The 21,306-nt window shown below is 39.7% G+C and overlaps 1 protein-coding gene across 1 annotated transcript in view; it reads right to left on the reverse strand.

The window, feature by feature from the left end:
- Positions 1–17,996: 17,996 nt before the first annotated feature.
- The window catches only part of SVEP1 (sushi, von Willebrand factor type A, EGF and pentraxin domain containing 1), a 182,274-nt gene continuing 178,964 nt past the window's right edge, over positions 17,997–21,306 (reverse strand). The window contains exon 48 of the mRNA XM_065878472.1: positions 17,997–18,018. Within this exon, the coding sequence (XP_065734544.1) occupies positions 17,997–18,018 (22 nt within the window). The remainder of the gene's footprint in view (positions 18,019–21,306) is intronic.

The following is a 21,306-nucleotide window of genomic DNA, read 5'->3' on the forward strand; positions in this document are numbered from 1 at the left end:
AACTGAATCACTTTGTTGTATACCTGAAAGTAACACAATATTGTAAATCAATTTTACTTCAATTAAAAAAAAAAAGCAAAAAAAAATAGCCTTTGCACATGGAGGACAATAGAGTGTTAATATATGACATGTGGAAATGTGAGTTGTATGAAAGTTGAATGTTGAACATTGAACCCCCCCTATGTAGAGCAGGTTGGAGATGAGGTGTAAGAAAACTAAGATTGGATAAGTAGACTGTGGTCAGATTATGCAGGGACTTTAAAGAGAGGAGTTTGAGGTCAATAAGCAACTTAGAAGAAACATTAAGGGCTCTTGAGCAGGGACAGTGATGGGGGAAAGACATGCTTTAGGATGGATTGGTAACAAACGCTGTACAGGCTAGTGGCAGACACTGATTCAGAGAAGCATGTTGGGAATTGCAGAAATTCATCCATGATAGAATGAGGAGTTTTACAAGAGTGGCAACAGAGCAGAAGGCAACAGTTTCTCCATATGTAAAATCGACAAGCTGGCACTGGCTCAATAGATATTTGTCATTTCCATATACTCTAGGTCTATAAGGGACAAGAAAGAGTAAGAGAATGCTACCGTTGTGAGCCTTATACCAAAAGAAATAGTAATACCACCGATCAAAATGGGAACATTTTCTCGTACTGTGTGGACTGCAGGATAACCTTTTTCTGCTCAACTCACCATAACTAACCCCCAAGAGACTCTGTCCTCATCATTTTTCTCTATGATAACTCCCAAGGGGAATCCAAGCATTGTTGTTGTTTTTGGTCCATCAGTCCTCGGATGGGGAGTCCAGTTGTGACTATCGTTCACGCGCTCTGACTTACAGGTGGTCTTAGCTTCCTTCCACTCTCCCCAAGTTCCGTGCAGGACAAACTCTAATAGGGGCTCTTCACATGGGAGGTCCCTAAGATCAGTTCATGTAAAAGGAGGAAAAGGGTCAAACCTCCCTTACCCTTCATCTAGGTCTCAGAGAAGAGCCCTCCAGTGTGATTCAGCCCATCTCATCAGAGTATAAGGTGACTTTGGCTAATTTTGGTTCTCTGTTTGAACATCACGAAACCAACAGGAACCCACGTTTTCATGCCTGTAACTCTGAACCTCTTGCATTGCCTAGCTTAGGTTCCTCATCTTTCTCCTTGAATTTATCCCTAAAAAGCCTTCAGATCACCTTAGTAGAAAAGTCCCCGCTTTTGCCTTCCAGAACCATTCTGCTTCCCCCCACCCCCGCACCTACTCCACCAACAGCCCACATGGCTTCTGCCTGGCCTATAGTCGGACATTGCTGCCCAGAATCTATAATCAGTTACTATGTAATTTAAAATGTCAGTAGCTCACATGATTCCTCAGAGGGCACCATGACCTCTGATTGCTCCAAACCTACACAAGTTTGAGAACTGCCGATCTATAAAATGAGGCTAAGACAACTTGGTCTGCCTGCCATACTGAGTTGTTGTGAGGATCCAGTGAGATTATATGTGGAATCTGGCTTTGAAAGCTATGAATTGCTCCACAAATCCATGAGATTGTTATTGCCATTCATTTAACACTGAGCAAACATTACTGGGCACCTATACTGGGGCAAAAAGCACGTTTGTTTTGGCTTTCAAACCATGCTTTTGTACAGGGAGTAAAAGGAGTATGTGGGAGGCATAGAAGAGGTAGATTTCAGTGTACGTGAGTCCATTTTTCTAGAAGCTATTGGATGATCAGGTATATAGTTCAATCACCTGTGACTCCTTAGACCTTTCCCACTGTCATTCTTTTCGTTGATGCTTATTTGACATATGCCCATGATCTAATTTGAGAACTCTACCACAATGTGCTACACGGTCTACAGGATTTAGGAAAGGCACATGGTCTGCAATTTCTAGCTTGCCCAATATGAACAATTCTGGGACAAAAACACCTTGTAAGAAGCTTCCATTGCTACAAAATTTAGTCAGTCACCCAGCCTTGTCACTTGAAAACAGTTTGGTGCTTGATCCACACCGATCGCCCTATCCCTGGATGCCTTCCTTTCTTCCCTCCATCCTCCTCCCCCAAGAGATAAAGACAAGACACAGAGAAAAGCCAATGCAGCCAGGCCTAGGAGATTATAGTACCAGTTTCAAAAATTTGAAACTAGATAAATTGAAGGTTTCAAAATAGAACCCAAGGCTTTATGTAATTGGGCTAATTGGAGGAAGGCTTGGGAGCAGGTTAGGAGTAACTGGGAGTAGAGAGACAGGAGGATTTGGGGGGCAGAGTCTCAGAGAATGGTCCTCTGACCTACCCTGGGGAATTTTGTCACAAAAGAACGGGATTTCACACACAATTTTCATAAGATGTTGGCAATGTGAGCAGTGCTATCTGGCAATCATCATGTTAGATTATTGCAACAATGGGTGTGTGGGAAAAGGAACTTTTCCTCTTTAGTAGAGTATTACAAGCCAGTGTGATGGGCGCAGGTCAACCTTGGGGGCCATGGATACCTCGTGATGGGAAGGAAGAAGGCAGCAACTTTCCAAAGGAATTTCACAATGTACATTCCAGAGATGTCTCATTTTAAGGAATCAGAGCCCAAGAGAAAAAGAATGACAGATGTTACTAATTTGGAAAAACTGTAAGGTAGTTTCAGGACCCCCAGAAATGGTTGAGAACACATTAGGGAGGGGTGAGCTAGAGGTTTTACAACAGCAATAGATGCTCAGTAGAAAAAACATCTACAATATACAAGTAGAGTGTTTTCATGAGCTTCCAAAAAACAAAAGCTGGACCCAGCACACCCTCAGAGGAGGCTTTCTTGCTGAATGCCACCAGGTTAAATTAGTTCTTTTACGTTGGCTGGATAGAGTGAGATCAGATTTATCACCTTTTTTCCAAGTCAGTGCTTGGAGAAATTAGGCTTTTAGTCAAGATGTCCTCCTTCCCTACTTGGAAGCTGAAAACTGCTCCTACTGCTATATCCAGCACTTTCAAAAGATGAAGGAGAAAACAGCTTAGCTGGCGATTGTAAATATTCACAGTACACATGAAGGGTCTTAGGACTTTACACCTTCTGGAGAAGGGACAGTGTCTGGCAATGGGGACAGAGAGGTGGGACTTCTGGAGGAAAAAAATGATAAAAGGAGAGAAGGGAAGGTTTAGATTGGGCCTCTCTCCACCATGTTAGGGAACATCTAAGAGGGGAGCTCATGAAGGTCTGGGTGGGGAGGCCTTACACTTCTCTAGATAAGGGGACCAGATAGTTAGACTAAGAGACACAAATACCTGATTCTTTTTACCCCTATCTCCTATCACTAACTCTGTTAAGTTTTCATTTTATCACCTGTATTTGAGACAAAAGTACTGAATCTTCTTGGATCGCGTGCGTGCGTGCATGTGTGTGTGTGTGTGTGTGTGTGTGCGCGTGTGTGTGTTCTTGTGTATTTTTGCTCAGGAAGGAATGTAGCCAAGATCTTCAACAGCACGGGGAGGAGAATACATTCCCAAGTTCATGTTATACAATTTTACTGTAATGAAAGAATGTTGATGAACGAATCCAGCCAGGGAAGATCCTCAAATGGCAAAGGCATTTAAGGGGCCAAAGATGAGGGACCTATTGCCTGGTTGAGGTAAGGGTGCCGAGGCGATAGTGTGGGACTTGCTTTAACCCTTTCCAAACACCCTCCACTCTTTGATGTGGACAATCGATTCGTTCTTGGTCTTACATAGAGTCAAACGCAAGCCAAGCTCCATTTTCCAACCACATTGCTGCATCTATTAAGTCACCACAGTCTGGGTGATAATAGTGATGTCCACTGCATTCTCACACCCTTTTACGGTAATCCAGATAGACTATGAAGAGGATGATAGCTCTCGAGTTCTGCAATCTACCTGCTCTTCTTAAGACTGCAGTTGGAGCCTCATGGCTCCGGCTAATATTTTTATCTTTAATCTGTTTATTTAACAGGCTAAACAAATACTCACCTTGTTGTTTTAATTAACTTTAGTACGGCTAATTTGTTAATTGGCCAGTTGTATTTACTCTTCAGTGAATGTCTCACTGCGTTCACTAGAGTTTTAGGGTTTTCTTATTGACTAATGTGAACATTTTTATATATCAAGTGTATGAATCCTACTATAAATAGTTTTCTAATTTCACACACACATACACAAAAAGACTGCAGTTGGAGAGGGAATTCCCTGGCTGTCCAGTGGTTAGGACTCTGTGTTTTCACTGCTGAGGGCCAGGGTTCAATCCCAGGTCGGGGAAGTAAGATCCCTCAAGCTGCATGGCACGGCCAAAAAAAAAAAGACTGCAGTTGTAGAGAATCTAAACAGAGGGCAGAAGTACATATTCCCTAGTGGCAGTGGCCAAGATTCTATTCTTCACTCTATTGCCAATGATGATGTCACTCTGGGTAAGTCCCTCAGCCCTGAGCTTCCTTTTTTTTTTTTTTTGCGGTACGCGGGCCTCTCACTGCTGTGGCCTCTCCCGCTGCGGAGCACAGGCTCCGGACGCGCAGGCTCAGCAGCCATGGCTCACGGGCCCAGCCGCTCTGCGGCATGTGGGATCTCCCCGGACAGGGGCACGAACCCGTGTCCCCTGCATCGGCAGGCAGACTCTCAACCACTGCGCCACCAGGGAAGCCCTGAGCTTCATTTTTAAAATCTAAAGATAAAGAGATCCCCTAAGGACCTTAAGAACTTCACTAAGGTCCTTATCCCTTCCAGTGACAACAACCTTGTGGGGAGTTGTGCTGTTAAGAGGACAGATTGGCTGTGATTGTTACTGCAGAAGCTGATTTAAGGAAAGGCACTTTTTCTGGGAAAGAGGAATATGAAGTCGAAGGTCAGCACACCAAGAGAAAAGGGGAAAATGATCGTATCAGCAATAGGAAGACCAAGTGTTCCTATTCAGGGTAGAGGGGTGTAGTCCAGGTACTACTGCCAAACAGACAAGCCCTCCAGTGCGTGCTTATGTGAATCACCCAGGAACTTGGTGACAAGGCTGTTACTGGGCGGAGAAGGTACTCCAAGTATGTGAAAGGGAATGACTTTGTGAGTGGCATCTTAGGGGGAAAGATGGTGGATTTAGCCAACTAGTTTTCCCCATAGACTCCACTCAGCTGTTAGGAAAACCGACAGAAATTGTTGGGGGAGGGTGCCAGGGCGGGGAGTGGTCAGAACCTAGAGAGACCTTCCACCATGACTCATACAAACAATGGTGCTTAGGAAAGAGCCTCTCTCAAACCAAAGTTCAGGGTTTCAAAGAGCTCACATGTTTTCCTTCTATCTTGATGTTTATTTTTTGTTAGAAATACCAGGGTTTAGAGAACACAGAGACTCAATAAGAAATTTCATAGACTCAGAAAATACCTCTAGAGCTTTGGGCACTAATTCACCTAAGCCTGTAAGTTTCCATATGTCAAACGTTATATTGATACAATGCCAGGAGCTGAAGATTTCATTTGATCATGAATCTAAGATACGATGATGGCAAGGTATACTAGTAAACTGCCAACTGTATCATGCAATGCCATTGTTAAGAGGCATTCCTATTTTGGAGATATTAAAAAATATATATTTTGAATGAATGAAGCATGTTTAATATCCTAACTTTTGAATACTGTGGTTTCTATGTAAGTCTAACTTTAACTGTTACCCAAACACTGTTATACTATCCGGGGATGTGGTAAGGCAACTCTGGCCAAGAGTTTATTAGTTCTCAGGGCCTTGTTATGATACCTGGCTCAGAATCCTGAACACCAAGCTGGTAGAATTAAGTGGGGAGGGTCACTGGTGGTATGTTGGTAGCAGGGGTGCCGGGTGGTAATAGGAAAACTGATTGTCTTGGCAAATTGATAGCATAGCACAAGAGACCAAGGATAACAGTGCTTTTTTTTTTTTTTTTTAAGTTTTAAATTTTATTTTATTTATAAGCTTTTCAACTCCACTTCCAAGTGCTGACAGTGCCCTTATCTTAGTACTGTCCCTTCTTTTTTTAAAAAAAATTATTTCACTGAAGTATAGTTGATTTACGTTGTATTAATTTCTGCTGTACAGCAAAGTGATTCAGTTACACACACATACACACACACACATATATATACACACATCTACATATATATACGTCCTAATATTGTCCTTTCTTTAGTGGGAGAGATTTGGGGCCATCTAGGCATCAAATCCATAAGATCCACAGAATGTCTCATTCACCTGTCTAAAGCATCAGCAATGTTGCATTGGGGTTAACGTTGCCTGCACTTCCCTCTGAAGGGCCCGGCTTTCAGTATTGTTGTGAGGTTTCCTCTAGTCTAGCCCAGTTGCCTGGAGAGAATATGGGATTAGGAGATAAAAGAGCCTGGATTACAGTCTCAGGGACTATAAGCGTAGTAATGAAACTCACAAGGATTAAATGTACTTGATTGAGAAAAATGGACTCAGTAAATTGTGTGAGTACCTACTTGTTTGTGAGACTCAGTCTTCACAACAACTGGAGTAGGTCTTATCCTTTTCATTATGCAGATGAGGACAGGAGGCACCTTGTCCAACTCACGGGGCTCGTAAGGGAAGGGACGAGCATTTGAACGTGGGCAGTTGAATTCCAGAGCTTGTGCTTTTAATCACTGTACCCATAAATAAGAACTAAATCTTGCCATTAAGGAGAGTCAGACATAAATTAGCCATGATATAAAGATAAAAGTGCTTTAATAGACATGTTTACGAAGTGCTACACAGCCCAGAGGATGAAGCAATTAAGTTCACGCATCTTACATATTAATAAGGAAACTGAGCCTGAGAATTAGTCAGCTACATTTTTTTTTTTAAGAAGGGACACATCTTACTCTGTAATTTCAGATCATGGGTTTCTAAAATACCATGCATTTGTCTGTTTGTGGATCGAACAGCAATGCATTTACTACAAGACTCCTGAATATCAAACACAAGATTCATCAGAGAATAGCATAGAATATATAGATAACAGCATAGATAGATAATAGCATAGAATAAATAGAATCACATTTATTGAATGTGATATAAACACATTTTTTGACTGTGGAAAATTTTAAACACACACAAAAGTAGAGAGGGGAGTATAATGAGTATAATGAACTCCCAAGTACCCCTAACTCCGCTTCAGCTATTAGCAACGTTCCGCTGTTCTTGCCTTAGCTATACCTACCTCTCCCCACTTTTTTTTTTTTTTTCTGGAGTACTTGAAAGCAAATCCAAGCATGCATATAATTTATTGGTAAATACTTTGGTGGGGCTATATAAACTACCAAGCCTTAAAAAATAATTAAAATGTCATTATGCCAACCAATGAAATTAACAATTCCAAATATTCACCTAATACCTAGTTTATGTCTAATTTTTCCTGATTAATAAACATGCTTTTAATGGAAGAACTTTTGTCACTATCAAATGTCTTCCAAAACCTCATCAGGACACCAACCGTTAAGGATGCTGGGCTCCTCTCAACATGCTCTGAATCAATCCAGCATTCAAGGTAACTATCATCATTTTCACCTTTTAGATTTCTTTTGTCTTTGACTTTGGAAAGGCGGATTATGAAAACAGGATTGAGAAATTTGGTTGTTTGCCTCTGAGGAAAAATTATATATGTGTGTGTGTGTGTATATATATGTAGATATATATGTATTTTATATATATATATACACACACACAGACACATACACACACATTATCTAAAATATTATATCCCCCTAAATACTTTTTTTGTTTCTTCCCCACAAGTACTTACTATTGCATTCTTTCCTTAGTATTTATTGAGCACCTACTATATGGCAAATATCACCAAGGATATATTGATAAATAAGATATAACTTCTGTCTTCACAGAGGGAGGGAGACAGACAAATGATAACTAAATGCTACAGGCTAACCTCAGAACCACAGTGGGGGGCAACTATTGGTCACGGGAAAAATAAGAAGGGGAATCTACTCCACAGGAGAGAGAAAAAGCGTCAAGTTTAGCAGTATACAGAAAAGGAGCTGAGTTAGTAGATTAAAGTGTGCTCTATATCAGAGGTGAAATGAGGAGAGAACACACAAGGACTGGTTCTGTTTCTTAGGGACCAGGATGATTGTGACTGTGAGTTGGCTAGATTTGTTTTCCTTCAGTTTACTGTAAAACTAGCCAAATATTCATATAATGATGTACATGAGACCAAGAATACAGATGAGTGGGTGGGCCTTCCAGTTGCCCCCCTCAATCCACTTGTTGCGGTTATCAGAGTTTGATCATCTTGGCAGCCTGTGCCGTGAGGAATCAACTGGAGCTCTGTGCCTGTTCTATTTTTAGTTTGATAGGAGACACCTTAGCAAGCAAGAGTCTACACTGTTAAAGTGTATGCATGCTCCTGTGACACCATGCTTACAGGCTTCTGGGGTCCATTTCTGAAGTTTGGGGTCTGCTCAAAGTTCAAGTGTAGCAAGCTGGGCAGTGACTTGAGACCAAGATCGTGAACTATTTTGATAGGGATCAAAAGGTCTGTGGGGTGTGTGTATGTGTGTGTGTAATACAGCTTCTAGATATACCTCACCTGTTGCTTCTCCTTCTGAATCTTAAACACTTCTTTCACAACCACACCCACAAACACCCTGTCTGTTCTACTCATTGGCATTGTTGACTAGAAGGAATCTTGGAATGAGAAAGGGCAGAGCTCATTCTCCTCATGTCCTATATAAGTTGACCTTGGGGTGGAGGCAGAGGGGTTTAGAACAAAGTCAACAGCATCTGAGGGCTCAGAACAAGTGGTGATGATGGTGGGGTGAGGGGAGAACAAGGAGCAGAGGAAAGTGACTCAGATAAAGGAAATGGCTTGTGCAAAGGCTTCAAGATGAGCCCGTGGATATTCAGAGAGCTGAAAGCCATTCGTCATGAGGTCCCCTCAATGTTGCAATTATGACTTATGGAACACAAACACAGCCTGGAGTTACTTGATGGGACACTTACAAAAACCAAGGCTGCTTTGTGATTAGGAACATTTCCTTTTGCAAACCTCAGAAACGTAGGCTGTAATAATAAAGGACCCTAGTCAATAAAGCTTACTGAGGGTTGAGAATGCCAGCCATATTCTAGCTAAGGTTTGTTTTCTAGAAAGTGTGCTGTGGTTGGTTACTCTGAACCTTAGCCTTGGACTTAGGTGTTGGGCAGTAATTTCTAGATCTTGTAGGCACTGCTTCCCTACCTCAGTTTTCTTAAGTGTAAAGAGGGAGCTTTGCAGAATTAGCTGAGATGGGCTGCGGAGGGGCTGAGAAGAGGAGGGACACTGATATTTATCCAGCCATTGCTAAATACTAGGCATCCACATGACTTTCAATTCTCACAACTTTATGAGACAACGTAGGAGAAAATACATTTTAAATGACAAAGCACAATACAAACTATAAGGTGTGCAAAAACAGTTTGGAAATATTTCCCCTTTGACTGTATATTTCATAGGTTCTCAATAAAGGATTTAGATTCTTTTGAAGAATGTGGTGTAATTGAGAAATGCATATGGGTGGTTCTTGCTACTTTTTTTGTGGTCCTCACTTTGCTCCGTTCTTTCAGGTTTTTCTAGTTTGTCAGTTAGTCTTTATTACCCTTGCTGACTGAATACACTTTGACTTAGAGAAGTATAAACAATCTTGAACACTGCTGGGAAAGTAAAAGATTCAGTGGACATAATGAAAGGAAGAATCTTAATGATTTAGGAGGGCGAGGATCAGGTGTGTAATTAGACCGGTCAGGAATCATGCGGGTGGAGCGAACACACTAGAAAGTGATTTCTATGAGGAGTGGGTGTGATCAGCATTTCCTCTGAAGAGAAGGGGACAGCAGTCTGTACCGCAACGCTTACAGACATCCCAACAGCCTTGGTCTATGTGTGTCTTTTTTTTTTTTTTTTTTGCGGTACGCGGGCCTCTCACCGCCATGGCCCCTCCCGTTGCAGAGCACAGGCTCCGGACGCGCAGGCTCAGCGGCCATGGCTCACGGGCCCAGCCGCTCCGCGGCATGCGGGAACCTCCCGGACCGGGGCACGAACCCGTGTGCCCTGAATCGGCAGGCGGACTCTCAACCACTGCGCCACCAGGGAAGCCCTATGTGTGTCTCTTTAAAGCAGCTTGGCTGCGTGCACAAAATTTAACAGCCCAGAAGTATTCCACCAAGGATCATATATTTTAAGTGATTTTGCCTGCTGATTACTGTGGCTGGAATATGTAGCTGTAGACCAGCTGAAGACATGTGGACCTTACAATATGTTTGCGGCTTTTTTATTATTTTCAAAACAGTGCGTTTCTTTCAGGCTCCATCCAACGCGACACTTTGAGCCCAGGTGACCTTTAATGGCTGGTTGGTAAGATAATTAGGGGAAGAAGGTCTGAGGTTACTATCACTGCTTTTAGGTCAGAGTTAGGAGAGAATCATGAGTAATTAGGTATAATCCCTTCAAACAAAAAATACTGCTGCTGCTAGGTTGGTTGTTAAGGAAGCATAACAAAGTAATTCTGATGTAACTTGGCTGGTAAATTTCAGGTATTCTAAGTGTCCGGCTCTTATGTTCACTGGAGCATAAAGCACAAAGATATACTGTATAAATACACTGAGAGTTTCAATAATTAATTTCGGTTCCTTAATTTGATCATCAGCAGATATTTTCCTTTGGTGTATACAAGTAGCTCATGACTCATATTTCCTCTTGGGAACAGTTTCCACTTTTATGTTAAACTATTAATCATCTTGATCTGAACTCTAAAGATTCCTGAAGGAGTGTTTAAACAAAATTATATGGAGGCACAATCTTTAAACTTATACATGCCAATGCATATGCCAGATTAATTAGGGTAAACGGAAAGATGATATACTCATTCATGTGGGGCTTTTACTTCAACTCATTTTTACAAGTTTAAGATTATTTTGTATGAATATGAAAGTATATTTATGAATGTAAAACTAATATATTTTCATTGAAAATTGTCAGAAATAAAGGGAAAATTTGGATGAGATAAAAATCACCCATAGTTCCACGTCTTAGGGAAAATCATTATTAACAAAGTTAGGTAAATCTCTTTCTATGCATATTGCATATGCATTTCTAGGCAATTAAGAGCACATTATAAATACATTTTATATACTGTTTTCCACTGAACATTATGCCATGATTTTTTCTGTTATTAAAACTCTGTAAATGTAATATTTAATGGCTTCGTAATATTTAACCCTATGAATTCCATAACCAATACCATGAATTCCATAACGAATTCCAGGATTTTTCATCATATAATTTGTTGCTGATTTTTAATATTAAAAATGCTGTGATGGGCTTCCCTGGTGGCGCAGTGGTTGGGAGTCCGCCTGCCGATGCAGGGGACACGGGTTCGTGCCCGGATCCGGGAGGATCCCACATGCCGCGGAGCGGCTGGGCCCGTGGGCCATGGCCGCTGGGCCTGTGCGTCCGGAGCCTGTTGCTCCGCGACGGGACAGGCCGCAACAGTGAGAGGCCCGCGTACTGCAAAAAAACAAAAACAAAAAATGCTGTGACAATTATCTTTGTGCATAAATATTTGTCCCTAGGTTAGATTTTTTTTTTTTAATGAGCTTGTGTTTCGGGCAAGAAATTACTGAAGTAAAAGGCATGTGTTCACATTAAAAATTTTTTCGATTCAGGTTGCCAGTTGTTTGGAAGAAAGGTTGTACTAGTTTGTACTCCCTACAAATGTTCAAGAAAATGGTTTTATCTAGTAGCCAGCTGCATATAGTCATTAAAATAAACACTACCATCACTGCTACCACCACTACCAAAACCCCTGCCAAGTGGGTAGGTGAAAAATTTTCATCATTTCTTTTATCATTAGTGAAACTGCTCATTTTCTACCCATATTTCTTCTCTAGTGAGTTGCCTGTTCGTATCTCTGCCCAAAACAAAATGTTTTCTTATGGCTATCTGTTAAATCATGATATTTTAGAATATTACTATTTTGTCATGCATGTTTCTGCTTGGTTTTACAATGCAGTTTGTGTTAAAAAATTTTTTAAATAAATTAAAATTTATTTATGGGTCTTTGTTGCTGCATGCGGGCTTTAAATTTTTTTTTAGAATAAATTTATTTATTTATGGGTCTTTGTTGCTGCACGCGGGCTTTCTCTAGTTGCTGCGAGCGGGGGCTACTCTTCGTTGCGGTGCGCGGGCTTCTCATTGGGTGGCTTTTCTTGTTGTGGAGCACGGGCTCTAGGTGCGCAGGCTTCAGTAGTTGTGGCACTCGGGCTCAGTAGTTGTGGCTTGCAGGCTCTAGAGCATAGGCTCAGTATTTGTGGCACACGGGCTTAGTTGCTCTGTGGTATGTGGGATCTTCCTGGACCAGGGCTCGAATCCGTGTCCCCTGCATCGGCAGGCAGATCCTTAACACTGTGCCACCACGGAAGCCCTGTGTCAAATGTCAACTTGTGAGAGAAGCTTCCACAGTTTTGTAGTTAAATATATTTCTTTTGTGGGTCCTTTAAAATTTTATTAAAAAAATTTAAAGTGTATACGTCAGTGGTTTTTAGCATACTATTTATAAAGTTGTGCAACTATCACCACTATCAAATTGTAGAATACTTCATCAGTCCTGTACCTATTAGCAATTACTCTTCATTCTCTCCTCCCTCATCTTCTGTCTCTATAGATTTGCCTATTCTGGGCATTTCACATAGATGGAAGCATATAATACATGGCTTTTTGTGTCTGGCTTCTTTCACTGAGCATAATATTTTCAAGGTTCCCAAGCTTCATGTCAGTCTTTGTTTTTTTGTCTCCTTTCGACCCTGTTTGGTTTTGCTACATCCTTTGTCTTTTTTGAGGAACCACAGGAACTTAACATCTATTTGGCCATAGTACGCCTTAACCCACTGGCTTTAGTTAATTTGCCATTCAGCTTCTACTGCTTCTTACAGCAGAGCATTAAGCATGATGGGTATTTGTTTGAAAAGGAAAAGCTTTACTACAGTAGAGAAGTATCCTTCTAGTCTGAGTTTTAGAGATTTTATTAAGAATAGATATTAAATTTTTCTGAAAGCTTTTCCTACATCTACTGAAATGATCAAATGGCTTCTAGTACTTGACATTCCTATGATATACAGTAGGAGTAACTTTACTACAGTTGGACAATTTTTTGATTCTTGTGGTAAAAAAACATGGATTGTTGAATTTGTTTGTATCTGTTATCATTAACTATTTTATGTTTGCCACGTGGATATTCCAAAGTAGAGAATAAGTGTTTGAATACAGTGAAAACAGATATTTGGGGCCAGCATATCTGAGTTTTAATTTAAGTTCCAATACTCATAAACCTGTGACCTTGGGCATTTTCCTTCTCATCCTCACTTTGTATTATTTTTGTAGGTTTTCAATCATATGAGTATGGAAAATTTTATATCCTGCTTTTTTCCTCACTTAACTTTACACCGCATACATTTTCCATGTTACTGCGTTATCTTTTTGAAGGCTGGTATAATATATGATTTAGAAATGTGCTTGAGGTAGCATAGTTTAGAGTTCTTTATTGTTGGGCCTTTTATCCATGTCCACATTTTCAGCAATAATAACGTTGTGATGAAATTTATTATGTCTAAAACTTGTGTATATTAGCTCAAGGCATATAAAAATACTTTTAGGGATATAGATCATCATAGTGCTTTCTAAATTATACCAATTTACACTCTCACTGACAATATATAAAACTTCCTATTTTACCGCACATTTGCCAGCATTGTTTATTAACATTAAAAAAAAGTCACTGCTAATCTGGTAAACAAAATGTTTTCTCCATATTTGTGAGGTTGTACTTTTTCTCACACAAATATGAATATATGGCATTTCTTTGGTGAGCTGTCTGTGTTCTGGAGTTCCGTAAGTTTTTTTTTCAATTTATATAATAAAGACATTATAATAAAATGTTCGTACTTGGTCTGTCATAAAAAATTTTCTTTCCATTTTATCTTTTTTTTTTTTTTGGCTGCGTGGCTTGTGGGATCTTAGCTCCTCATTGATCCAACCCACACTCTTGGCAGTGAAAGTGCAGAGTCCTAACCACTGGACCACCAGGGAATTCCATCTTTCCATTTTGATTATCATCTTCTGAATGACAGCCCAAACTTTCTATTTATGCTATCAAATCTGTTTATTATTCCTACTGTAATTTTTCTGTAACTTCTAGGTTCCGAAGGTTCTTTTTATAATTTTTTGATACATTTATTTATTTATTTATTTATTTATGGTTGCATTGGGGTCTTTGTTGCTGCGCGCGGGCTTTCCCTAGTTGCGGCGAGCGCGTGCTACTCTTTGTTGAGGTGTGCGGGCCTCTCATTGCAGTGGCCTCTCTTGTTGCGGAGCACGGGCTCTAGGCAGGCGGGCTTTAGCAGTTGTGGCACGTGGGTTCAGCAGTTGTGGCTCACGGGCTCTAGAGTAGAGGCTCAGTAGTTGTGGTGCACAGGCTCAGTTGTTCTGTGGCATGTGGGATCCTCCCAGACCAGGGCTCAAACCCGTGTCCCCTGCATTGGCAGGCAGATTCCCAACCACTGCACCACCAGGGAAGTCCTTAGAAGGTTCTTTTAAGCCTTTAAATTTTTGAGAAAAATTAATTCTAAAAACCATCTTATGGTTTTAATATCAATATTTAACTCCCCAATCCACCTTGAATTTATTTTTATGTGGTGAGAATACAAATTAAAAGATTTTCAAATTTTTACCCATTGTCTAATGCCAGTCACTCTCTTACTTTCTAATATTTTACAACAAAAATTCCACTGGTTGTTGATGTTTTCTTCATGACTTCTGAGTTTTTAAATAGAATATTTAAACTAGTAGGTACAGACTTTCATATTGATGCTTTCCTGTTTCTTGATCCAGCATGCACTATTTTAATTACTGCAGCTTTTTATTATGCTTTGATTTTTAGTAAAGATGGTCCTTTTCATTATTTTTCTTTAAAATATTTTAATTTTCCATTTTTTTCTTCTTAATGAACATTAGAGTAAATAATTTGGTCATGTTCCCCCCCAAAATCCAATATATTAAGCGTGATTGGAATTACGTTACGACTATAATTTTATTTGGTAAAAATCAACATCTTTAAGACATGTTGTTCTCTCATCCAGGAGATGGCATGCTTCTCATTATTTTTGCATTTATAAATGTTTATAGATACAATTTTATAATATTCTTCCTTGAGGTCACATAGATTTCTTACTTATATATGTATATTTATTTTGAATAGGATCTTTCTCACTGTACTTTCTATTTATAAATGACAAGCAGGAAAACTATTTTTCTATCTTGTAACCATCCAGTTTACGGGACTGAGTGTTTCTAATAGATTTTCATGCCTTTGGTTTTTATCTTAGAAGGTATATCTTCGTGTTTTCTGCCAAAACGAAAATTGTGACTCTTAATTTTCTCATTTTTATACCCTTTATTTATAAATTTATGTATTATTACTTTGGCTAGAACTCACAGAATAATGTTCAAGATCAGTGGGGATAGCCTTTCTGCTTTATTTCTGGTTTAAAGGGAAGCATTTAATGGTTCACTACAGAACTGGTTATAGTTGGTTTGAAACAGATATGCTTTAAGTAATGCTGGACAAACACCCTTATTTCTTCTTTAAGAAATTTAAGAATTCACTATGAATATATTTAGTACTGGAGATTTAAAAAATAACATTGTTCTGTAAATTAGTACAGCCACTATGGAAAACAGTACGGAGGTTCCTCAAAAAACTAAAAACAGAGTTGCCGTCTGATCCAGCAATCCCATTCCTGGGCATATATCTGGAAAAAACTACAATTCGAAAAGATACATGCACCCCTATGCTCATAGCAGCCTATTTACAATAGCCAGGACATGGAAACAACCTAAATGTCCATCGACAGATGAATGGATAAAGAAGATGTGGTATATGTACAATGGAATACTACTCAGCCATAAAAATGAAATAATGCCCTTGCAGCAACATGGATGAACCTAGAGATTATCATACTTATCATACTAATTGAAGTCAGACAAAGAAAGACAAATATCACATATCACTTACATGCAAAATCTAAAATATGACACAAACGAGCAGAAACAGACTCACTGACATAGCGAACAGACTTGTGGTTGCCAAAGGGGAGGGGGCGTGGGGGAGGGATGGATTGGGAATTTGGGTTAACAGATGCAAACTATTATATATAGAATGGATAAACGACAAGGTCCTACTGTATAGCACAAGGAACTATATTCAATATCCTGTAATAACCCATAATGGAAAAGAATAGGAAAAAGAATATATACATATATATGTGTATATATATATATATATATATCTGAATCACTTTGCTGTCAGCAGAAATTTGCACAACTATACTTCAATAAAATTAAAAAAAATTCTCAACTACTTTTAGTATTATTTCCCTGTGAATCACATTTCTAGATATGTAGAACCTCATATCATTTGCAAACCTCACTCGTATGGTGCTTTACTTCCTTATTCTGTTTGCATAATGCAACTAATTTGACTTACTGTGCGTACAGATCTTTTAATCTATTCAGAGTAACCCAGTACAAATTCTACGTAGTAGGTACACTTTCAGAACTGTGTTTTGTTTTCAACTGCAGTAGCTTTTCCTAGCTAAAAATTTCTGATACCATCTTTCTTTTTATTATTTAGATTTTGAGCTTCATTTTATAGTTTTATGATTATAAATGACAAAAACCAATATAATTTGGAAGTTGATGGGGTATAAATTAAATAAAAGGAATACTCATAAGCATGGAAGATTGGTCAAAAGAGTGAATGTCAGAAGAAAGAAGGAAGACGACTCAACGGCTGAGGGAAGTGAAGGTGGTGAAGAGAACCACTCGGACAATCAAGATCTTTTTCATTGTTCCTGTGTTTCTTCAGAGTGCTACAGTGTGCCCCCGTGCCCTATGTGGAAGCAGTTCTCCCAGAGGATGGAGGTGAGTTGATTGGGATTTTTCCTACTTGAAACAAAATCTAGTGTTCTGGCTTTTTTTTTCCCCCAGAAGCCTGAGGAGGTCTTTATCCTGGTAGAAGGATAGTGATGGAGTTAGGGGAAGCAGCGGAGTCTGAGAAGCAGCTCAGCTCTGCCTTGGGCAAACTCAATTCTTTCTTTGCAGGTGGAGCCAGGAGCACAGGTCTGGGAATTTTCCTCATTTGCCTTTTTCCTTCCCTTTCCCTGTTCTTTTATTCCAATCTCCTTTCTCCCAAAGCAGTGATCTTCCAGTACTTGCATTTCTTATTCCAGCTGTGAGAAGGAAGGGGAGCACTTTATCTTGTGAACCATGGTCATTATGCTTTTTTCCCCCATCCACTAAGTTGATGCCTATAGCTTTCCAAATATCGGTGAAGGAATTAGCCAGGCTGCCCTCAGCACCAGGACAGCGTTTTATGTGGAGGGTAGTAGGTCCAATAGTCACTTTCCGATTAAATAAAAGGAAACCTTTACTGTTACACATATGGTAGAGAAGATGGAAATAGCATGAAGGGGTCTCCTTTATTGTAATTTCCCAGTACACTGCGTGGAATCCCATAATATGCTAGTGGCATAGATCATGAATCCTCTTCATTATTCCCGGGCCACCTCACAAAATGGCACTATCCAGCAAAACATTATTTAGTAGCAAAATATATTTTAATTGAAAAATCATTTTAAGTAACTGAATAAAAATGTGTATCAGGAACTTTCCCCATAGACAGGAGAATATGTACATTTTGTGAGAGTGGAGCAGCATCTATTTAATATATTTTTATATAGAAAATACAGGCATATTTAAAAAAAGAAAGTATGTCACAAGAAGTAACAAAATATAACACACAATAAAAAGGTAAACCAAAAGTAACAAGTTGATTAAAACAAGACAAGACCCAGCACCGTGTTGGAATGTCTTTGTGTAAATTCTGGGATGTCCAGGACTGCCAGGAAGAGATGATCCTGCATTTTAGGAGAGCTGGTTGGTTGTGCAGTGGTTAAAAGCCAGTCCTCCTTTTCCTGGAACAACAACAAAAAAAAGAGATTCAACAGAAAAGACTGAATTGAAGGAGGAACAGCCATTTGGGGGCTGATTAAAACGCAAATGAAAGTCTCAGATACCTGGGCATCATCTGTGATGTTGTTTGGATAGATGGGGGCCATTCCTTGAGAAAACAAAGGGACATGGAGGAAAAGCACTAACATATGAAAAGATGTGAGAATCAGCACACTGGAGTTTTAGTCCTGGCTCTGTCACTAGTTTCCTGTTTGATAATCCGCTCATCTGTACAATGAGGGGTTTGGACTTGGTTAATCTGAAGGTCTCTTACAGCGTGAACCGTCTGTGGGTGTTTTTTTTTTTTCTTTTTTATAAAATGTTAAATTTATTTTTGGTTGCATTGGGTCTTCATTGCTGTGTGTGGGCTTTCTCTAGTTGTGGTGAGCGGGGTCTACTCTTTGCTGTGGTGCGCAGGCTTCTCATTGCAGTGGCTTCTCTTGTTGCAGAGCACGGGCTCTAGGCGCGTGGGCTTCAGTTGTTGTGGTGTGCGGGCTTCAGTAGTTGTGGCATGCGGGCTCAGTAGTTGTGGCTCGTGGGCTCTAGAGTGCAGGCTCAGTAGTTGTGGCGCACAGGCTTAGTTGCTCCGTGGCATGTGGGATCTTCCCGGACCAGGGCTCGAACCCGTGTCCCCTGAATTGGCAGGTGGATTCTTAACCACTGCGCGACCAGGGAAGACCCCGTCTATGGTTTTTATTTATGGCATCTGTTTAGGATTCATTTTCTGCATACAGAGATCAGAGGAAACAGTCTCTTCCTTAAGGATGGAGCTATCTAGGAAGAATACTGGGTCAGTCTTATTCATCATCAGAGAAGGATGCAGGTTTAAGGATTTAATGAATGCCACAGGGTGTTTCTCCACCAGCTGTCACAGATGCCCAGAAACTTCTCTGTCAACCACCATTGATTGAGCATCAGTTTTTGTGCCTATACTAAGTATGAGGGAGACAATCTTTAAGCCACTCAATCTCGTGGGAGAGAAGGAAATAAATATTATTTGTAAACATTTATTATTTTGATTTCTCAGAAAAGCTTTCTCCCTGTCCCATTTCAGGGAATTATACTCCACTTTTCTTTCTTCAGTGAATTGTCAGTCTCTTCTGCCCTTTACCCAAAGGTATGGTAAAAGTTTTAGCAAAATGACTTTTCACGTTAGTATAACATGACCTAACCTAGGATCACCATTGACTGATCGATCTATGGTGGGCCCTTGAATCAATGTGGACTCGTGACTTCTTCTCCTGGATTTTTAAACTGGGTCAGCACACTATTTCTGTAGATGCTGGAGTGTGACAGGTAAAATGGGGGCTCTAGAAGCAGTTCTGTCCTTCCATGAGAACTGAACAGCAGAGGAAAGCACTCTGCAGCAAGAGAGCCGTGGAGAAGATGCTGGAGAGAGGAGGTGAGACGGGAGGTGAGAGACTTCAGATGGCTTTCAAGAACTCAGTCTGGTCGTCCTGATGCTGAGCCAACCCATGTCTTTGGGTTCCATACACGATCCCATTATTGTGATAACAGATTCCTTTCTTTGCTTAAGCCAGTTAGAGTTGCAGTAAGAGAGTCCTAGCTAATTCAGGTCTCCTAGAAAAACCCATCACAGCATAAGGAGGGGCAGGGGGGCTACTGAGGCCTCTGGGTTGACCTTTCCTTGAATGTGGGAAATGCCTCTAAGGTGAATTTGCCATCACTTTTTTGGATTCCTTTCTCAATCAACCTTTTGTGTAAAAAAATCTAGAAGATTGTGTTATCTTTATTAATAGACAGTATTTTAACATAAGCTGATAACTACCCTTCCCTTGGTCAAGAAAAAGCTCCTTTGACCCTTGAACAATGTCGGGGTTAGGGGCGCTGACCCTCTCAGCAGTCAAAAATTGGTGTACAACTTTACATTTGGTCAGTCCTCTGCTGTTGTGGCTCTGTATCCACAGAGTCAACCAGATCGTGTGCGCTGTACTGTGGATTTATTGCAAAAAATCTGCATACAGGTAAACAAATCCATGTTGTTCAAGGGTCAACTGTATTTTGATATTAGGGAATCACGCAAACGCTGAGTTTCCTTTTCTTATCTGTAAAATGAAGTAGTTGAAACATAAAGTCTAAAATTATAAGAATGTTACAAATACTTCCTGTTCCTTTTTGAGTCACTGTCATTCTTACTCCTTTTATTTTCTCTCTCTCTCTCTTCTATTCTTTGCTCTCTTTTTTCCCAGCAATTCTTCCAGTTTGACTTCAAGCTCTTTCGACTCTGCTCTCAGGTAAAATGATCATCTTTATCTTGGAAACTTCTAAGTATACTTGTACAATCCAAATTTGTCCTTTTGGGTTCAGTTTTTTTTTTCTCTGCAGAGATGGCATATGTTTGAGGTGATATGAAGAAATTCATGGGCATGAGACAGATTTTTTTGTTAATTAAGGTTGTATTTAGATAGATTTTTGTCTTTGCAAGTTGACTTTGATATTCCAATCGAAATGAAATAAAAGGACATGGAAAAATAAAAGCTCTTTTCAGTTAACTTTTAAAAATCAATATGGAAATATCCATTTGTTTTTAATGATTCCTATAAGATGGAAGTAAATATACAAAATACAAATCTAAGTGATGTAATACAATGATGTATATTAAAAGTTTTAAAATAGAGCTGGTGATGTTCCAACACTGCAATATTTGTGAGGACAATGTTTTAATATTGAAAATATTTTGTCAACGGTATGATGCGATATGTAATCAGAATGGTATGTTACTGGCATAAAAACAGATGCATAGATCAATGAAACAGAATAGAGAATCCAGAAATAAATCCACACGTACATGGTCAGTTAACTTACAACAAAAGAGCCAAGAATATACAATGGGGAAAGGACAGTCTCTTCGATAAATGGTACCGGGAAAACTGGACAGCTACGTGCAAAAGGATGAAAGTAGACCATTATCTTACACCATACACAAAAATCAACTCAAAATGAATTAAAGATTTGAATGTAAGACTTGAAACCTTAAAACTCCTAGAAGAAAACATAGGTGGTAGGCTCCTTGACGTCAGGCTTGGCATGATTTTTTTTGGATTTGACACCAAAAACAAAGGCAACAGAAGCAAAAATAAACAAGTGGGACTACATCCAACTAAAAAGATTTTGCACAGCACAGAAAAGCATCAGCAAAATGAAAAGTCAATCTACTGAATGGGAGAAAATATTTGCCAACCATATGTCTTGTAAGGGGTTAACATCCAAAAAATATAAAGAACTCATAC

The sequence above is a fragment of the Phocoena phocoena genome, chromosome 6 (assembly GCF_963924675.1).
Source record: "Phocoena phocoena chromosome 6, mPhoPho1.1, whole genome shotgun sequence".
Lineage (NCBI taxonomy): Eukaryota > Metazoa > Chordata > Mammalia > Artiodactyla > Phocoenidae > Phocoena > Phocoena phocoena.